General features: G+C 49.2%; 1 protein-coding gene across 1 annotated transcript in view; it reads left to right on the top strand.

Moving 5' to 3' along the window:
• Positions 1–13636, top strand: part of ADAMTS16 (ADAM metallopeptidase with thrombospondin type 1 motif 16) — a 145487-nt gene that overhangs the window by 35023 nt on the left and 96828 nt on the right. The window contains exons 3-6 of the mRNA XM_032337819.1: positions 7221–7479; positions 10194–10393; positions 11205–11288; positions 13425–13584. Coding sequence (XP_032193710.1) covers positions 7221–7479; positions 10194–10393; positions 11205–11288; positions 13425–13584 — 703 coding nt within the window. The remainder of the gene's footprint in view (positions 1–7220; positions 7480–10193; positions 10394–11204; positions 11289–13424; positions 13585–13636) is intronic.

The raw sequence follows: 13636 nt of genomic DNA, 5'->3' as shown, positions 1-13636 counted from the left end.
CACTGGCCCAGTTTCTCCAGGTCACAAGATCCAGAGAGAAGCCAACCAAGGATGTGTTTGTTTGCATCATGCAAGGGGGGAAAGACAGAAGAGTTCCCCTCCTTGGAAGACCACCCTACTGTGTTTAATCTAGTCAGCCTCCATCAGCCTCCACCAGCCTCTAGTCCACCTCGATCAGCCCCCAGCATCCTCTAGTCAGCCTCCAGCAACCTCCAGTCAGCCTCCAGTCAGCCTCCAGTCAGCCTCTAGTCAGCCTCCAGTCAGCCTCCAGCAACCTCCAGTCAGCCTCCAGTCAGCCTCCAGTCAGCCTCCAGTCTGCCTCCAGTCAGCCTCCAGTCAGCCTCCAGTCAGCCTCCAGTCAGCCTCCAGTCAGCCTCCAGTCAGCCTCCATCAGCCTCCATCAGCCTCCAGTCAGCCTCCATCAGCCTCCAGTCAGCCTCCATCAGCCTCCAGTCAGCCTCCAGTCAGCCTCCAGTCAGCCTCCAGTCAGCCTCTAGTCTGTCTCCATCAGCTTCCATCAGTCTCCTTCAGCCTCCAGTCAGTGCCCAGTCTGCTCCAGTCAGCTTCCAGCTGAGATGTCTGCAGTCTTTCCTTTCTTCCCACTCACAGACAGCAAGTGCTCAGGGGACAGGGATCTGATCTGACAGCACTGTGGTAGGAATTGGGGTTTGGAAGAAACCTGGGCTCAGTCCTCTTCGTGGATTGTGATGACTGGGACCGATAGCATAGCTACTAAGACTAGTGGTGTGTAGCTTTAACCTTAGCAAAGTGCCAAGTGTCAAAATGTTAGTCTTCTGAAATGAAAGATGAGCAAACAGAAGGTGACCAGGAACCAGTTTTATGGCTGAGTGAGTGGCTACATTTTGAAGCCTGGACCTACGTGCGTTTAGGATGATGGTTGATTCCTGTGATCAGTGCATCAGACGCCTTTTCCCTGCAGGAAGCAGATTGAAGAAGCCCAGGGCCCCAGCCTGGCGTATCAGGGATAGGGAGAAGACACAGGTGCAACATCTCATGGAGAAAGAGCCTCCTGGTTTGTTTAGGTTTTTAGAAGATTTTGGGTGAATTTCAATTTTCAAAACATCACAAGTAATCATGCAGCAAGACTTCCTGTGGTCTCGGGCATATGACAAGGGATAGACTGACCTGGTGTGGGTTCATGTTGATCTTGAGGCTAAAAGGAAATAAAAAGCAGAGTTTGGCATCTATAAAAGTTGCAACTGACTTGTGTGTCTGAGACATCACTAAGAAAACTAAGATGTATAGAGTAGTTCCCCAAACAAATGACATTTTTAGAAAAAAACACGGAGGAGAGTAAGTTAAATTAGTTGGGAAATGAAATGCCTTTTCTCCTATATGCACTGACTCACGTTTTTACCTGTTGGTTGGTAGCTAGCTCTCTCACAAAGGGCTCATGGAGTCACCCAGGGTACTTTTGGAGCTAGTTCAATGGGGATCTGTCACATTGGAGGAGAAACAGGCTCTGTGCCTGGACATTTATGCATCTCTTCTTAATTTCCATTTGATTTTTTAAAATTCAAGCAACTTTTATGGACAGCTTCTACTTTTATTTTAATATTTATTTATAGAATTGGAGATGGGTGGAGGGGGAGAGGGAGAGAGAGAATCCTAGGCAGGCTCTGCACTGGGCAGACCTGGGGCTCCATCTCACAACTCCGAGATCATGACCTGAGCAGAGGCTTAATGCCCTGAGCCACCCAGGTGCCCCTTAATCTTTATGTATTGAAGTATGGTTGGCACACAATGATACATTAGTATCAGGTGTACAACATAGTGAGTCTACATTTCAGTAATTTGCTGGGCGTTCACCACAAGTACCGCCAGCACTTGTCACCATACAACACTGTTACAATGTGACTGTATTCTGTAAGCTGTGTCTTTCGTCCTTGTGACTCATTCATTCCAGATCTGGCAACCTGGATCTCCCGCTCCCCTTCACCCATTTACCCATTACCCCATATCCTGTCTCTCTCAAAACCATCAGTGTGTTCTCTGTATTTATGGGTCTGTTTGTACCTTCTATTTGTTCTTTTTGTTCGTTTGTTTCTTAGAGTCCACAGGAGTGAAATCATATGATCTTTGTCTGTCTTTCCTGGCTAACTTCATTCATCATGACACCCTCTAGGTTCATCAGTGTTGCAAATGGCAAGATTTAATTCTCTTTTATAGTTGAGTAATATTCCGAATTATGGACAGCTTTTATAAATAGATATATATTGATATAAACCTACCAACTTTCTTTTTTTCTTTTTTTACAGAAAGCTTTGACTAATACCACTATAGTTCTGCACTTTACTTTTCTCACTATATAAATCTGGATATAATTCTATATTAGTAACTGTGTGTTTTCAAATGTTGACATTGATTTCCAATACATACAGTTTCATTTAGTAAACCTGTCTTTCTTCAGGGGCATTTTAAATATTTCTAATTTGGAAGGTTATTTTATTTATTTTTACTATGATAAACATCCTTTTCCATATCTTGGGTGTCTATGTTTAAGAATTTTCTTGGGGTACCTTCCTAGCTTCAGAATTATTAGGTCAAAAGCACATGTATTTACAATTTTGAGAGACACTGTCAATTCTTTCCAAAAGTACTTTACTGAGGGGCGCCTGGGTGGCTCAGTGGGTTAAGCCGCTGCCTTCGGCTCAGGTCATGATCTCAGGGTCCTGGGATCGAGTCCCACATCGGGCTCTCTGCTGAGCAGGGAGCCTGCTTCCTTCTCTCACTCTCTATCTGCCTGCCTCTCTGCCTACTTGTGATCTCTGTCTGTCAAATAAATAAAATCTTTAAAAAAACAAAAAGGACTTTACTGATTTACTAATTTCCCCACATCTTTGTTGTAGCTGGGTATGTACTGCTTTTCAGCAACCCAGTCAGATGGAGGAGACACTGAATCTCATTATGGTTTTCATCTTCTTGAAAAATTGGAAGTAAAATCAAACACTGTTTTTATAAATCTCTCCCCACCTGTGAGTTGCCTTTTTTTTCTTTTTTTGTCCTATTTTGTTTCTTTTCCTCTCCTTTTTTTTTTTTTTTAAGTTGAATTACTTCTTCATTTTTTGTTAGCTTTTATGGATCATTTTTAAGGATTCTCATTTTTGTCATTTGCATTCAAGAATTTCCCCTAACTTATCATTTGATCCATGGTACTTTTCACCATACTCAATGTTGAATTTAACCAACATTATCCATCTCTTTCTTCACAGGTTCCTGACTTTGTTTTCTGTTTGCATGTATCTACTCTACACCAAAATTACAAATACATATTTTATTGAATCTTTTCATTTTTTGTGATTCTTTGCTGCTTTTGGCCATTATTTTGGTGAATGGAATGCAGAGGAAATCTAGATTTGTTTTTTTCCCAAAGAGCTGACCAGTTTTCTCAACATCATTTATTGGATGATTCCTTTTCTTCCTCCTAACAGAAGAAACCTCCTCAGTGTCAATTGCATTTTTGTACAGTTGTAGGTTTGATTCTGTTTGATTTGTCTGTGGAAATCCAACAAGTCGGAATTGTGAATAAAATGATCTAGAGCCTCAACGTTTCCTTCACATACCTCATTGAGCGAGAAACAGCATTCTCTCAAAAATACCCTAGCACGTGTTTTTTCTCCCTTGCAAATGCAGTACAAGCGTTAGATGAATTTCCCAGTGCACAATGATTTACAGAGCTGCCTAGGAGAGTTCCAGGCCCTGGGAGAGCTCCTTTGCAAAGTTTGGAGGACGCTGGCCTTTTTCTAAAAGCCTGGTTAATCATCCACCCAGCTGACACCCCTGTGGTTACTGTGGGCAGGTGCACCGGACATTTGATGAGCGTCCAAATAAATATTCTTGGTTCAATAAAGAGCAGCTTTAATAAGCAGACAACATTAATCTTCCATGATTTAGCCAACCTTTTAAGTAAGCTTACAAACTAATGATGCAGCAAGATGAACTTTTTTCTGTATTTTTCAGTATCTGTTGAATGTAAGGGAAATCAAAACATCAGTCTTAATCAGTTCTTATAGTCTCTGCATTTAATGAAATTGGGGATTGGCTATTTTGTTAATGAAGACTAGGAAGCTCTCCAGCCGCAGTAGGTCTCTTACCCGAAGCTCTGGTCCTCTCAGCCCCAGACGCCCCAACGGAGGCTTGACCTGGGTGGGGTGGGGGGTGGGGGATGGAGGACTCACTTCTGGGACGGCAACAGCTGTCAGAGGTCGCAAGTGTTTCCGGTGCAGCAAATCTTTTTTGCATATCTTCTGTTGGGTCCTGCATTTAAAATACATTCGTTGTTAAGTGCTACAGACTCAGGACGAGAAGCCTTATCTCCACTTCCTCCAGCACAACACACCCAGAGAGGCTGAGTAAAGGTCACACAGGTAGCATGACCTGCCGGGGTTGGATGTGCCTGCTGGGGCATCTACTGCTCCCTGAGTCAGAGGGGGCTCCCTGAGCTGAGAGACACCGACTCTGCGTTCTCAAGGAGCTGATGGTCTTCCCAGGGGCAATTAGAAAGTCAGGGAGTGGTTTATATATCAGGAAAGTTTTTTTTTTTTTTTTTTTTTAAGGTGAAAATGAATTTTTTTTTTTAAATTTACTACTTGAACTGGTTACTGGTTCCTTTCAAAGGTGAGGAAAAGCTCTTTGGTCATGTTACTTCCCGAGGGTGCGTGTACCCGTGGCCGCTCACGCTACTCCAGCGTTCGTTTACATGCAGGAGCAGGACACCTCCGTGGACGTAGCCGTGATGTCCTGCCACGCTTGTCTGTTCCTTGACAGAACCGTGAACTTTCAAGCAAGGTCCTACAAGAGTTTATAGAGGACACAGAGATTCCCAGGCTGCCCTGGGAGGCAGGTGCCTCCTCCCACTCTGTGATGCCGGGTGTCAAGCCCAGGCACTCAGCCTGCCCACTGCTAGGTGGTATTGGGCCCCGGGAGGTCTACCTCCCAGAGTGCTGATGGCTGCCTTGATAGCGGGCCATGTTTACCCCCTGCCCCACCAGCAGGAACTCCAGGGCCAATGCTTAGTCTCTGAATGTCTGAAAAACTTCTCTCCCACCCCAACCTTCCTGTTCCTGAGAGTTGTGTTTCTCTGTGTTGCGAGATCTAAGAAGTGTTTTCCCAAGCCTGTCATGCCCCTGTGTGCAGACATTCAGACTCACACAGGGTGGCCCAGCCCAACAAGGAGGTTCATCTGGTGGGCAGGGACACACAGCTCTCCCCGAGCGAGAGTCAGACTCGGGCTCTGAAATCAGGCGCACTTAGAACAGGGTCTCTTGGGTCAGCCTCTGCGAGTCACTAAGTGTCTCGCTCATTGTCGTCAACTATCAAAGTGACTTTGGGGAAAATCGGCAGGTCGGTAAGACTAGTATTTCAGCACCAGAGAGTTCTAAGCAACCACTGGGCAGCTGTGCAGAAACAACTAATTATATTCCCCAATTATGCTAATATGGAGTAACATTTACAAAAAGTTTAAAAAGTCTGTAATCCCATGATCCAGCAGTGCCCTGACATTACTGATGTGAGAGCATGAAGGATTCTGAAAGTCTGAGGAGGATGCAAGCTCGTCCCTCATGCAGCCTTTGCCCCAAGGACCACTGCCACCACCATCGGCGACTGCTCTCACTTACCAAAGGAAGGTTCTCTACGGGCGTGCAGATCATGCTTTCTAAAGTGGGAATAGTTGAGCTCACACTATTACACACTTTAAAAAATAATCCCTTTTGGAAACTCTTACAATAAAAATGGTCAATGTGCAGATTCTGAGCCTGTCCTGATTGTGCTGGGATCCCGACGCCCCACTCCCGAGCCAGGTTTCCTTGGAAACAGAAGTGGATCCCTGCACCTCTCTATTGCCTCATCCTTGGGAGGAGTGTGAGCGGGGACCCACCTCACAGAGTCGCAGTCCCTGATTTCAGTCTTCCTCCAGAAGATGTTGGCCGCAGTCATGGGAACTTGAGACAAAATATTTAATTATGATTATCAGGACACATAATTATCTGATCTCGTTAAATGTTCTATACTCTCCAAACACATATGTATACTTTAAAAACAAACATTACCCTGAATGAACTGGTAAACATTTATTATTTTGTTTTGTCTGTACGTCTCTGCTGCTGCACACTCTGCTGCAGTGCACAGTCAGACGTACTGATCAGTGTTGGAGAAGTGCCTAAAAGGAGCACCTGGTAAGAATTCCAGAAGGCTCTTCCTTAGAACCCATCACACTTTTAGAGTCGTGGACATGGCGGGAGCCGTGACAGCCCGTATCCTGGCTCTGCCCCAGGGCACACTTTTCCAGAGTGTCACACTGGAAATAACCAACAGTGGTTATTACTAGGTTTTAAAAAAAATATTTGTCAGGGCACCTGGGTGGCTCAGTGGGTGAAGCTTCTGCCTTCAGCTCTGGTTGTGATCCTCCTGGGATCGAGCCCCGCATCGGGCTCTCTGCTCAGCAGGGAGCCTGCTTCCCCCTCTCTCTCTGCCTGCCTCTCTGCCTGCTTGTGATCTCTGTCTGTCAAATAAATAAATAAAATCTTAAAAAATAAATAAAAATAAAAAAATATTTGTCACTCTAAAAGGTAAAAGGCAGTCCCTTAATGTTGCCTCCTTTAAGACTTCTTTTGAAGTGTTCTTTATGCCACATTTGCTTTGCAGACCTTTTTAGTGTTTTTATGTGTTAGTTTTTTCCTGTTTCCATGATACCTTGCTGAGAAAGACTTTCCTGATATCCTCAGTGAATTCTCTTGTGCTTTCTTCTGGATTAATCTTAAATTACAGTTTCATATTAAGCGTCACAAACTATTCAAGTTTGAAAGGGGTTGCGCAAATGACTCTGTTGGGATCGAGATCTTCTCTCCCTGTGTGGGACCTCCCGTGCACCCCTGCTAACATCAGAGCCTGTGTATGTGAGCTTTCTCCTCCGTCACGTGGTCTGAGCCCCCCCATCAGTGTATTAGGAGCCCCCGCTGCTCCCGGCGTCCCGTCCTGGAGCGTCTGCAGGCCGGTCTCCCTGAGCGGGGGAGGAAGGGAAGGCTCAGCGATGGGTCCTCCCGTTTCTCGTCCTCAGCGCAGGTGTTGGAGGGAACAGCGCGCTGTGGCGGGGTCACAAAGAGGGATGCTGGAGGGGGTGTCCGCTGGTCAGAAGGTATAAGGAGGGGGTGTCCGCTGGTCAGAAGGTGTAACTGCACTTTCTCTCTTCCTGTTTCCAGTCCGGCATGATAAGAACACAAGAAGCAGATTACTTCCTAAAACCACTTCCTTCTCACCTGGCGGGGCGACTGCAGGACCCTGCCCGGGCTGGGTCCCCCTCCCACATACTGTACAAGAGATCAGCAGACGTGCGGGCTCCGGGGGCTCCCCAGGCCGTCATGACCGAGAGGGACCGGGAGCTGGGGAATCCGGCCCTGCACGGCAGCTCCGACCTCCGGCACCCACCAAAGCAGCATTTCTGCGGAAGGCGCAAGAAATGTACGTAAGGGCGATTCTTGGTGTGCATTTACCCCCGGGACCGTCGTGTCAGCGTGTGGGATGTTTCAGATGCTCTTCGGAGCAGTGTCTCCACAAGGTAGACTTAACAGACCGTCTTTGCTACATTTGTGTGAGATTCTGTGGTCTGTGTGTTCACTACGCACCTCCTTTCACGGTGGATGGACAGATCATGGTAGGTTTTTTGTTTAAAAGAATCGTTCCCTGGGCAGATGAAATGACATACTGTCCAGAAATGCAGAATCCACTGATTGTCTTCAAAGGAACCTGGCAGGTCTGCTCAGTAATTCTATCGTTTTGAGGTCTGGATTTATGGAAACCCACATAGTTTTCTGTGAGGTGATTTATCTCCATACATATTTCTATTCTCTGCTTCACCACATCAAAAGGACAGGCTAGGCATGACCTAATTTACCCACAATTTATCACCAGCACTTTGTGGCAGGCTTTGTTGAGCGAACACTCAGGAGGCGACGTGATAGTCCCATTTTACGTGGGAGCCTCTCACAGTTCAGAAATGGGAGTTCAGGCTTTTCAGCAATTTCTCTCACATCCCTCAGCCTCTCCTCCAGCACTGGAAGGGTTAAACCTCCCCTCTGCCCCGTGAGCCCGTCTTCTGCAGGCCCTTCCTTCCCTGCCCGTTGTGTTGGCCGCGGACCCAGCGCCCTGGAACGGAGGTGGTCGTGCTGCAGGCGGACTGGGGTGATGGCTGCGCACTCAGCGCGGAGCCGCGAGCGCCGCAGCCGCCAGCACCTGTGTCCACGGACTCGCACACCTGTAAGCAGAATCCTGGACCTGCGCTCACGTGAAAAGCTCAGATCGACTAAGTCAGGGGCTCAGTCAGCGGCCGGAAGAATGGGGTGGGAACAAAGTGGGGAGACCTGGAGTCCGAGAAAGTCAGGGCGACCAAGGCGGAAGGGCAGCCGAAGAGGTGTCAGCCTCGGCTGCCTCGGGCTGCGTGGACGGGAGCAGGAGGGGGGCGGCTGCAGGGACCGGCCAGTCGTAATCCGACGTGAGAAGGAAAGGGCCACGAAGCGCTTCTCGGAGGACATTAGTGACCCACACGGTGCGGTTTGGTTTGCTGGGCGCACGGCCATCCTGTGCATGCTCGGAGGCCATCAGACTGGCAGAAGTGACAGCTGCTGCTTCCAGGCTGAAGCCTGTCATTCCTGAGACCACTGCTCTCTGGGCGAGGACGTTTCCATGTTGTTTATGGGGCTTGGCACTTCCCTGCAGGACGGCCTGCCTTCTGGCTCGTGGGGCTCGCACATACGAGGAACCTTCCCCCTGGAGTCTCTGGTTCAGAAAATGCGCATTTTTCGGTGTGTGTTTTGGCACCTGTGTGAAGGGGCCGTTGAAAGCAGAATGATGTGCTTGAAGTCAAGGGTGAAGCTTACCAGACCGCTCCCGGACCATGCAGTCAGCCGGAGCCCCCATTTCTGACCCTTTCTAGGGAGAGGCTGTGAGCAAGTGACCTTCCCTCCCTGTGGCTCAGTGGCCCCAGCCATACCCGGAGTGGGCGTAGAAACAGCTCTGAGAGTGCAGCCGTGTCTGCAGCAGCATCGACGTGCTTGGCACAGGATGCACGCTCTGACGACATGGCCAGAGTCATTACTGTCCTCCACAGGGTTCATTCAGGTTTGAGAGCATTTTAGCAAAGAGACAAAATGCACCGGTTGTGGGTACCTGTGAAATGAAATAGCGACTTGGAGCAGCGCGGTCCGTGAATAGAGCTGGTGTCGCTCTGAATTAGTGCCACCCAGATGTGTGGGTGATCTGAAGTCTACTTTGACTTGAAAAGCTTTTCAGAAACACCCCTTAACCCGATTACCTGCGGCGCTGTGTTAACTTTCCAATTATAAATGCCTAAAATGTTTTGTTGTTGTTGTTGTTTTAATATTTTATTTATTTATTTGACAGAGAGGGAGAGAGGTCACAAGTAGGCAGAGAGGCAGGCAGAGAGGAGGAAGCAGACTCCCCGCGGAGCAGAGAGCCCCATGCACGGCTTGATCCCAGGACTCTGGGATCATGACCTGAGTTGAAGGCAGAGGCTTAACCCACTGAGCCACCCAGACACCTGCCCAGACAGTTTTTAAATGGCTGTAAGAGGACAGAGTATGTTTTGTCTTGTGATTAAATGAGGTAAATATTTAGGGCACTTTCTAGGAAACTCAGCCCTGCTGTGAAGTGTCACAGTATGTGACCCATTTGAAACACGAGAGACAAACTGGTTATGTGTCCAGACGTGGGAATCAGCTTTAAGAAGAATCAGGCCACTAAAATCGTTCAAATAAGCAAGTGAGGCAAGATGGTGCCACCGTAACTGTTGGTTCTACCACTTTGTTAGTTGCTGCTCTGCAGAGGCCCGGCCCACAGATCCTTATGCTGGTGGTCACTGGGCTTTGTGCTTCTGCTGCTAGAACACGAGACCCCAGCGGTCCCCTCTCCTTGCTTTAAACTGGGACAGAACTACACAGAGGGAGACACGGTGATGCCTTCCATCCCGTCAAGGTTCTGCGAGCCTGATTTGCATTTCAGGCTCTACTTTGGTGCGAGTTCTGAATCACAGCGTCTCCAGGGGTCTGTGGTTCACACGTGAACGTTCATTTTGGAAAGCCGATTTCTACATAACGAGTTCCGCTGCCAGTTTGGTGATGACTTTGCTTTCGTTTGTTCTCGGAACACCCGCTGCGCAGACATGCCCAGGCCTCCGAGGGGGGACCTCTTCATCCTGCCGGACGAGTTCGCGCCTCACTGGCGGCACAAGCGCTCACTCCTGAAGTCCCACAGGAACAAAGAGCTGAACGTGGAGACGCTGGTGGTGGTCGACAGGAAGATGATGCAGAACCACGGGCATGAGAACGTCACCACCTACGTGCTGACCATACTCAACATGGTAGGCGAGTCCTTCTGGTGGAAGCCACATGTGGGATCCCCGGATGGGGTACGCGCCTTCACGTCACACACGCAGAAGTATCTTATCTGTGGGGCCCCCTTCACTCTTACTGTGCTCCGGCCAAAAGGGCCGCGTTCACAACTTCAGAGAACACCATAAGGAGGGGGGAGCCATCGGCCCGCTCCGTGAACCGGGGGCACGGTTTGGGTGGCTCAGCGTCTCCATTTACCAGAAATCTGTGAGAGGATGCTGAGACGCCTTAGTCACTAAGTCTGCTGATGGCTAGACAGAAATGCCCACCCCTTCAGGAATGCTACGTTTAAATACTGAATATGCGTTATTTTATCTACAAAGTCAGAAAAGCCTACAACCCTGCAGGCTGCCATCTCGGGTAAAACGTCCTGTGTCCCAGATCAGCAGCCGCTGTGATGAGGAGTGATGAGAAACGTGACCGAGTGACACGTAGGTAACGGAAGATGAGATCCCAGGTCACATAAGCGTGGTTTGAGAGCTAGTTGGGATGATGATGTTGTGAACGCACTTTGCATTCTACCCCCCAATGTGAGTGTCGGTGCTGGCATCCCGTCTGGTCGCCTGCGCAGCGATGAGGACTCAACACTTGCTCCACCCGGCCTGTCGACATGTCTGTGCCTGTCCGTCTAGCAGTGTAAGAAGGCAGCACTGCCGTGTCACGAGAGCAAGGGACCAGCCGTCACCGGCAGGACAATGGGACCCACCGTCACCAGCAGGATGCGGGGGACAGGGAAATGGCACCACGTGTGGGGCTGGCCTGACTGCCTGTCTTTTTCAGGTATCGGCTTTGTTCAAGGACGGAACGATAGGAGGAAACATCAACATTGCGATTGTCGGTCTGATCCTGCTGGAGGAAGAACAGGTAATCTGTCTTCGAAACGGACAGCTGCTTTTCCCCAGAAAAATACAGGCAACGTGAGGCTTTTTTTTTTTCCTCTCTCTCTCAGTGTGATTGGCTGTAGATTCCTGACATTTCCCTCCTTGGGAGCAAAATGTGTGTAATATTTTGTGTCTAACGCCATGAGTCTTTTATCAGTTCCTTTAGTAATGACTCGAATTGTGTGTGCGTGTGTGCATGTGTGCGTGCAAATGGGCAGAGGTGAGGAGGAATTCTCTCTTAGGAGATGTGGGAGAAGATAGAACAGAAGACCTTCCTGAACCGCCGCCCTTGCTGGATGGGAGCCTGTTGAAAATAGAAATGTACAGTGTGCCTTCAGCCCCCTCCCCACCATGAGCTTTTAGGCTCCCAGGCAGAAAGGAGCCCTTTCTGCTCTTTGCCAGTAGACCGAAACGGTAGTGGGATCATACTGTGCGGCACTGTTCTTTTCCTCTGTCACTTCCTAACTCCTAAGATGGACCACACCAACCCCTGCCACCTCCACTCACAGTGCGATGTTTTGACAGAGATTCTGGAATGGCAAGTCTATGTCTCTCGTTGCATCCAAACCTCCATCGTGCCAGATCGTGGTCGCAGTGGATGAAAACCTCCCCTTGCCTCCATCCTCGCGTCCCTGCCTAAATGCACCCGCGTGCGCTCCGTTCACAGGGAGGCTGCAGACGCACATTCTGCAGCACGGGCAACGGGGGCATCTCCGCCACGCAGGACTCTCGCTTCTGCTTGTCCCCACACTCATCGCTGGCTCCGCACCGGGGAGAGAGCCGCCCTTGCTGACACCTTAGCCAGGGCCCCCATTCGCCGTGGTTCTCTTGTCTATAAAACAGAGAGTTTTTTAAAATGAAACCTGAGATCCCTCAGAAGGTCTAAGATGTGTCCAGATGGGGAGCTTCTGCGGTGTTGGTCTTTTTCTGGGCAGGGTGAGGGCCTGTGGGGGCAAGCTTGTTTCTAGCCCCAGTGGTCCGGAAGATACAGCTCCATTGTCTTTGTGTGAGTGAGTGTCTGGGCAGGGGGTGCCCCACGGGCAGGGCATCTCAGGTGACAGGTTAATTATTCCTTGTATTAAATCGTTTTCACCTTGGAATTCATCCAAGCTGCAAAGAATAAGAGAGGTTATCTTTTGATCGTACACCTGTGTGAACTTGGATTAATGCGGTGTTCCTGGAAGTCACCTGCTCAGGAATGTGAGACCTGCCCCAGGGTTGAGGCCCAGCATTAGGCTGAGGTGCATCTGACTTTGTGCAGAGACAAAATCAGCCCTGGAGGAGAGAACCTCGCCAGGGAGCCAGAAACGCACATTTCAACCCAACATCTAGTCCTGAGGGCTACACTGAAGTTGTCCCGGAATTGAGCCGTTCAACCTGGCTTTCTCGGACGGAGCCACAGGAAGAAAGAGCAGCAAAGTTCAAATAACTCATTTCAGTGAGCGCTGGGGGGTGTTCCTGACCCCCCACTTCTGAATGCCACAGGCACGTGGTCGGCCGTCACACTGACGTTTCGCTGTTGCTCTGTTAGAACGCGGTATACAGGCATCTGGTGGGATGTGTCCTGCATAGTTTCCTGTGGGCTCCAGTCTGTTTTCTAGAAAAAGAGCTTCCCCAGTTGACCTGCCCTTCTCATAACCGTGTCGCTTCTAGAGGAAAATGACTTAGTATAACACTGTCATGATAAATGGTAAGACTTGTAAATCGGAAATCCCACTTGCCCAGCTTGGTTATGAGATCAACCGTCTGGGTGTGTTTTCGTGCACGTGTGGAATCCCATAGCAAGGGTCCTGTTGCCTGACATAAGTTCACGAAGTGTCTTACAAAGACCTCGATGGCAGCGTACACAGGCACAAGGACTCGATCTCCTTGGGGCATTGAAAATGCCTTCAGGGTCAGCTGACGGCATCCCAGCTGTCTTCACACAGAAGCACAGAAACGAAAGGAAGTGTCCACCCTGAATCTGCACCAGTTTTTTATAAGACACTCTCCTTTGGATTTTAGTCCGTGAAATGGGTAGCTCCGCTTGTAGACCATTGGGACCCCTCTGTGTAGTGGAGATCAGACTTGCTGACGTGTTTTCTCTATTGTCACGGGGCTGTTGGTCTGTCTTGCACAGCCGGGGCTCGTGATAAGCCATCACGCCGACCACACCTTAAGCAGCTTCTGCCAGTGGCAGTCTGGGTTGATGGGCAGAGACGGCACACGCCACGACCATGCCATCTTGCTGACGGGCCTAGACATATGTTCCTGGAAGAATGAGCCATGTGACACCTTGGGTAAGACCCTCCCTCGGAGTTTCGAGGACGGTGTTTGGGCTGTGCTCCCTCG

The sequence above is a fragment of the Mustela erminea genome, chromosome 3 (genome assembly GCF_009829155.1).
Source record: "Mustela erminea isolate mMusErm1 chromosome 3, mMusErm1.Pri, whole genome shotgun sequence".
NCBI lineage: Eukaryota > Metazoa > Chordata > Mammalia > Carnivora > Mustelidae > Mustela > Mustela erminea.
The sequence above is the reverse complement of the archived record's forward strand: the minus strand, read 5'-3'. Positions and strand labels throughout refer to the sequence as shown.